The sequence below is a fragment of the Vipera berus genome, assembly GCF_964194415.1.
Source record: "Vipera berus genome assembly, chromosome: 1".
Classification (NCBI taxonomy): Eukaryota; Metazoa; Chordata; class Lepidosauria; order Squamata; family Viperidae; genus Vipera; species Vipera berus.
The window spans coordinates 306,129,810-306,136,720 of NC_138202.1; the positions used below are offsets into that span (position 1 = coordinate 306,129,810).

At 36.3% G+C, this 6,911-nt stretch overlaps 1 protein-coding gene across 1 annotated transcript; it reads right to left on the reverse strand.

The window, feature by feature from the left end:
- Positions 1 to 1,754: 1,754 nt before the first annotated feature.
- LOC308659273 (left-right determination factor 2-like) lies at positions 1,755 to 6,009 on the reverse strand (the record flags this gene model as incomplete). Its single annotated transcript, XM_081312775.1, has 4 exons — positions 1,755 to 2,094; positions 2,944 to 3,183; positions 4,212 to 4,455; positions 5,742 to 6,009. The coding sequence occupies 4 exons, from the start codon at positions 6,007 to 6,009 to the stop codon at positions 1,755 to 1,757; spliced, it is 1,092 nt and encodes a 363-aa protein (XP_081168901.1).
- Between the last annotated feature and the right edge of the window lie 902 nt (positions 6,010 to 6,911).

The following is a 6,911-nucleotide window of genomic DNA, read 5'->3' on the forward strand; positions in this document are numbered from 1 at the left end:
AGAGCTGGCCATGCCCACCCAGTAGGCCATATGCACTCCAGCTGCGCCCACCCAGTAGGCTGCACCCACCCTGGCCATACCCACCCGCCCCCCCCCCCGAGGGCAACCACAATGCTGATGTGGCCCTCAATGAAATTGAGTTTGACACCCCTGCCTTAGTGAGTGAGGTAGAGATCATCCCACGGCAGCATTCTTTCCTGTAATATAAACCCAAATTATCTCCAGCTTTAAAGGTAATAAATAGCACTGCAGATCTCAGTTGGAAACAAACTGACAGCCAACATTAACCCCTCAGAACAAACAAACAGTTTTAGTATATTTGGTACTGTATAAAAAGATCTTGTCTTAAAGAAGGCGATAACATTACTGGGCCAATTTTTAATATGATATTTCTATATAATCATTTCTCCAAGGTCAGGGAATCAAGACATAATCATTAACAAAGACTACATAGCAGATTTATGGCAGTGATGAAATTAGAAACAAGGACTTCCTAACCAGGGTCTCCTTTCTCAGGGAATCTTTGGATCACAGGATTGTAATAGTTCCAGATCCAGACTTATTGAATTGCTCATGTATACAGTTCTGTTCCCAGCATTCTAATGTTACATTTTAGTGTGTTCGAGAAAGAAAATCATGTTAAGGATAAGAGATGAAAGGAAGCAAGCTATGTGAGTGACATCTGCTGTGATTCTCCATTGCTAAGAACATATAGATTCCAATGTCTGCTCTTTTGATATTCTCGAAACACTCCTTTACTCTTATAGGAAATGAATAGTTGCCACTCGTATCAATGGGAGAAAATCATACTGTATGTAGGACATTCTTGTAACACAGGTAAACTGGTCTTCTGGCACTTAGGATCTGATCTTTTCTGTCAAAGATCCTTCAGGTGATAAAAAAGGAGTCTGGTGGGAGTGTATACACTTGCACTTCCTCTACTGTGCTTTTTGAAGAACATCAGTGCTCTCCACATTGAATCCCAGAAAGATTAAATATATATATGTGTGTGTGTGTATATGTATGTATATATTTATATATATATACAGTATGTATATATATATATATATATATATATATATATATATATATATATATATATATATATATATATATATCCATCTATCTTCCAATCTTGTCTGAATACCAACAGTTTTATGCTAGCATTAACAATCTGCCCTGCAACAGGGCAGCAGTTCTCCCTAAGAAACAATAGCCTCTGTAAAAATTCAGTTAAAATGTATCTTCTTCTAAATCCTGTTATTTGGTGGATTTAAACCAATTTAAGTTGAACCAATTCTGAAAACAGCTGCAACTGTAGTTACTGTACATCTGGGAATAATCCTTTGTTTGCTTCTTTGTACCAGCCATCTAAGGAACAATTCTGAAGGAGCCTAAAGATCAATAACCCAGGCAGAGCCCAGCTTGAATATTTCCATCTTCTACATTCCATTAAACTCTGATCAGGCAGTGTCTTTAATTTTCCTTCTTCCCAGTTCCATTCACTTTTTCTAGCATCTTGCCTCATGAAGAAATTTGAAGATCTTAGAAAAGTTTATACGTTTGAAGTTACCTAATCCAAGCATTGCCCCAAAATAGATTTTGGAATTGTGCAATGAATATGTCCACAGGATTAGCAGCTAGATTCAATATGCCACATGTGGTTTGTATTCTGAGCAATAAGTATTGCGGTTGCAGTTACTGTGCTGAAGCAGAAAAAGATTGCCTTGTAACTGATCAGTTGTGAACGTTCATTAGACCACAGCTATATTGTCCATGATACAGCCACATTTTTCTACAATCATATTAGGAAACTCTGCCACTTCAATTTCTGTGTAGTTTTCCTTTTTAACAAGATACATCATGGGAAGAGGAGAACTCTCCACCACAGCACAGGATCTCTCTCCATAGCCAAAATGATGCAGCAAATTCTTCGGCTGCCAGCAGTTGCCCACACAATGGTAAGCTTGATAGCCAGCTGGCTCAATAATCCAGTACTGAGTCCAGGTCAACTCACGGAAATTGATATAATGCTCTTGCCGGCAGCAGGTAGACCTCTCCATCATACTTCCTTCTCCACAGTCCCCAGGTCCTCTGTTAAAAAGCAGAATCGATATTCATCTAAGATGTAGGATGAGGACTAGACCCAGTGAAAGTTTTCAGCAAGAAACAGACTGACACATACAACTTTAGGCAAGAACAAAACTATGTCTTTGGGTATTTTAATGATGTTGTCTGTTTATTGATTACATGTTCAACTCTCTTGGCTTTTGTCACACACACTATTTCAACATGTTCCATTTTTTCTCTAACAATTATGTTAGGTAAATTATAATGACACATTCAATATTATCTGACTGACTTCTTGATGAGCAAGGATTTGTACTGTAAGCCACTCATTTTCTGCATCAGTCATTTAGTGTGTGTGTGTGTCTGTGTGTGTGTGTGTGTGTGTGTGTGTGGTATGTCTGTATAAAATTTACTATATACCTGTAGTAATTATACATTATATTCCACCCTAATAAGGTGTTTTTAATTAATCAAAGACAGACTAATTCAAGCTTTTTTCCACTAGCAGAAGTATTCCCAGATGTGATCCTGCTAAAGTATTACTGTTCCTGTAAAGTGTTTGTACTAGTTGTGAAATGATCTGTATGCCACTCTATGCACAGTTATTTAGAAGTAAGCAAACAAAAATTCAAGGTTATGCCAACTTTCCTGAGAGTCTTGTTGAACACAGAATTATTTGCAATTGAAGAAGGTAAAGGACATGCTAAACAGCTGCTATCCTGAATAACCTAACTCAAAATCCATCTGATTTTTACTTCAAGTAAACATTGTTCAGTAAAGATTGGAAGCTGCCAAAATTATCTGGGATTTTTTTCCCATCATGAAAGACAGAAATGAAACAATGTCACCATGCAGTAATAACAGGACACTTACCCATATTCCTCCAGGTTAAGAGTGTAAAGGACTAACTCTGGTTTGCCAAGTGCCTTATCTGAAGGGTCTTGTGATGTAAAACATACAACTTTGGCCATTTCAGAGGCATAGCTGCCTAATCTTTCTCCTTCAATCCAAATCTCCAGGAGCATTGGTCCAGAGGTTTTTGTTTTCAGCCAGAAATGTACAGCCTGTGTAACATCAAAATTCCTCCAGCCAGACTCCATAATGGGAACTAATCTAAAGTTTAAAAAACATGAAATGCTTAGCTGAGCCTAGAGTATTTTGGTTAATGAGAATATACTATGAATAGAAGTATAATAGTGACAATGCTAACAACAATAGCTTTTAACATAGGCTTTTACTTTAACTTCCTTTGAACATTTGGACAGTAAAAATATACTATGTTCAAACAAGTTATGGGTGAAATGGTACAGACAAATAAATGAATGAAAAGGAGAACAGTTATTAAATTAATGCTACAATATACAAAATAGTATAAAACAAAGAAGAATTTGGTCCCTATTGCAATTCCTGCTACCAATTAAATACAACTAATAAACCCAAAATGTAAGATATATTGATCTAGACTGGGAATAAAATATTTTTGTGATCTTAGATTTTCATGATGTTTTTAGAAATCATGTGAGGCCGTCTGAAAAGCATTGAGATCTCTACATAGGCAAATACCTTATTTTATGGCTGTTATATCCAGACTGCAAAACCTGAATGACCCTTAGATGGCACCAAGGAGACACAGAAAATTTTAACTCTTTGCTACCACTGAGTAGTTATTTTGATCTCTGAAGTCCAGAAATAGTAGCTATGCCTTATTTAGAATCCATTTTGTATGGCTAGCCCAATATTGTGAATGCTGTCCTGATGCTCTTGAGATTGAGACCCCAGCTTAATCTATAAGGTTAATATCATCATTTCTCAGGAGAACAAGTGGCTGCACTCACATATCAGATTGAATCATGGTATTATAGATTACACAGTTTACAGCAACATAGATGCATACATTGCTACAAACTGTAAAGCATTATTTATTAACAATAGTGACTGAATTCCCACATACATTAAGCCAAACACAGTATGTGAACCAGCTTATATATTATTAAATTCTTAGAAAGTCCTAAAAAAGTGAATTGGAGAAACGTTGTTTAAATTATATAATATTGATTATACAATTTTAAACTGGGTATATTGGAGACAAAATCTTCCCATGCTGCAAAATACTCTTTGAGACTGTGGATTCTTCTTCATACCTGGAATCAATTAAAGAGGTCCGGTTAGTGCCATTATCTTGAAGTTGCACCCAGTACACAGTCACCCTTGCATTCATGACTGGTCTTTGTGATTGCCTGCTGGGCAAATGTTTCTTCTCCAGGGGCTTTTTGAAAAGCTTCAGTTCAGCCATGGTGACTTCACTGTTTTCTGGAATCCTGCCCTCCATGTCGAACATCAGGTTCTGGCGGGTGGGGTCTGAATAGAGAATGTCTCCTGAGATATCTTTGTGGATGGAAACAGAAGGAACACTTTTAAATCATTATTTTCAACTGCCGTGTCCTATATACAAGAAGTACACAGAAGTACACAGAAGTACACATTATTTATTTCTCTGGAAGAGTGGTGTTTCAATTATCTGGTAGAGATTATACTGTATAATCCAGCATATCTGGAGGACATCAGATTATCAAAGGCTGTTTTAAATAATAACAACATGAAATAAATCATTTTGAAATCCTAGAATAAGACAGATGACCTGTAGACATCCAATTCCTTATTTCTTTTGGTTACCATCTTGCACTTGTCAATCCTTTCTTTATATAAAAGTGGTATTAAATTGTAAATAATGATTAGTAAGACCTGTATCAACCACACATATTTAAATAAATGAAAAGCTTTATGGTATTTGCTCGTGACAATGCTTTCTACTACTAAGGTCTCACATAAACAACAAATGGAGGTCATATACTGTTATCTGCTAGGGATATATTTAGAGAAGATAAATGTGCTCACAACCTGGTACCCTCCAGATAAGTGGGGAAAGAGTTTCCAGGCAGAATAGTTGTTTTAAAAAATTGCTTTAATGATCAATGTTTTCCCCCCAAAATGCATCATGTATTTTCAATCCTTTAAAAATAATACATTTGACAACTTTCATAGCAAAATACAAATGTTTATCTCTTTTTCTTTATCAACATTTCTCATTGTTTGAGTCACCACAAATTATTTCTTTACGTAGTGAGAGCCATAACATGGGATTTCCCTTCATTTGTTTTTAAATAGCAATTACATAGTTTGTGGTTATGTTTTCATCTGATATCCAACATGTTCTTAAAAGCAGGGATCAGCCTCATTTAGAAGAAAATATCCTCAAACAGCAAATATTTTTTCTCAGTAATCATATTTAAGAGTAAGTGTTACAGTAAAAACAGATACAGTGTATTCAGTATTTGCAAGGAAAGTGACATGTTAACTTTATGAACAATAGTAGAATATAATAATACATCATTCTTTGGTATATATTTTAAAGAAATTTATGTTATCATGCTTTAATCTTTAAAACTGGCTATCAACACTACCTCAACTCTCCTTCATGAGAAATAAATTAGATTTCCAGACAAATTCTAAACTTCAAATTTCATCTTTGAGGATACATTTAGCTTAAAATATCTTAGACATCCTATCTTCCTGTGGTTTGGATTAAATCTGTTAAGCAGTTGGCATTGATGAAGTTTCAGATTTCAAATGAGGATGGAGAATTTGCTTTTAGCTTCATGCACCAAGTTTACCTGCATTGCCTGGAATGCCTCTCAAGATCCCAGCTAAACTTGGCAATGCTCTTCGTTTCACTCTGTGCCGCTCCAGCATGGAGATGTATTTATTCTTTACATTCTCTGGAATCACTAGATTATCCAGGTCGGTCTTCTGGAAAGCAGGGACATCAGAAAGTTTCAATTTCTCCAGCAACATTTGCTTGAGTCCTTTCTCACTAAATCCAGCAGCAGTAGCAGCTAGGAACAGGGCAGAAGTTAAGGCCCAGCTAAGACTCACAGCCATCCTTTGCCAATCAGTCAAATGGGAAAAGACTCCTTAAATCTCCCCTTTCTCAGCACAGGTTTTTCTTGGCAGAGAAGAAGAGATTGTGCTGTGAAGCTGCAGGCTGCCTGAGTGGGAAGGAGAACTCATAGGATGCCTTTATATAGTGAGTGGGATATCGCTGGCATAACAAATTCCACAAGCTGAAGTGAGGCAGAGGAATTGGAAGTGTTACATCCCCTTGGATATATCCAAGCCATAGTCACACCTGCCCAAGTTTAATAACATATGAATATTGAAAAGCTTAATGTTCTTACTTCTTTTATATTTTTCTCCTTATGTAGCCCCATTCCAGAAAATAGGTCTATACAATGGGATTTATGTTACTCCAAGAGTCATTTTTTCTTCGAGTAAATACATAGATTTGCAGGGTGACAGGGGAGCTATAACTTAGCCACCATTCAGAGGAACAGCACACTAGTTATATAATTATTAGATCCTGTTCACCAACTGCAGAATGTTGTGAAATCAAACGGAAATTCAAGTTCCATATCTAGGAAACTTTGGGCACAAACTATGGCATATACATATATTCCGCAAGGGGTGTTCTTAGGCACCACCAAACTGCTATGCAGTTTGAAGATTCTGTACTTCTATCCACAGTACCTCTGGAAAGTTTCAAATTGGGGAAGATTTCTGTATCTGACTAGGAAAAAGAAATTCTTTATCAAAAGTGATATGTAGTAAAATAAAAAATTCCAAAATAATCTCTCTGATCCTAGGGTGATGGTGACTACAGGTTGTTATTTTGCTGTTGTTAAGTGTGTGACTTATAAATGACACTGTTGCTAAATAGAACTTAATCATAACACTATTTCTCCCAGACCCTAGCATAATACTTTTTAATTTCAGAAATCTTAAAA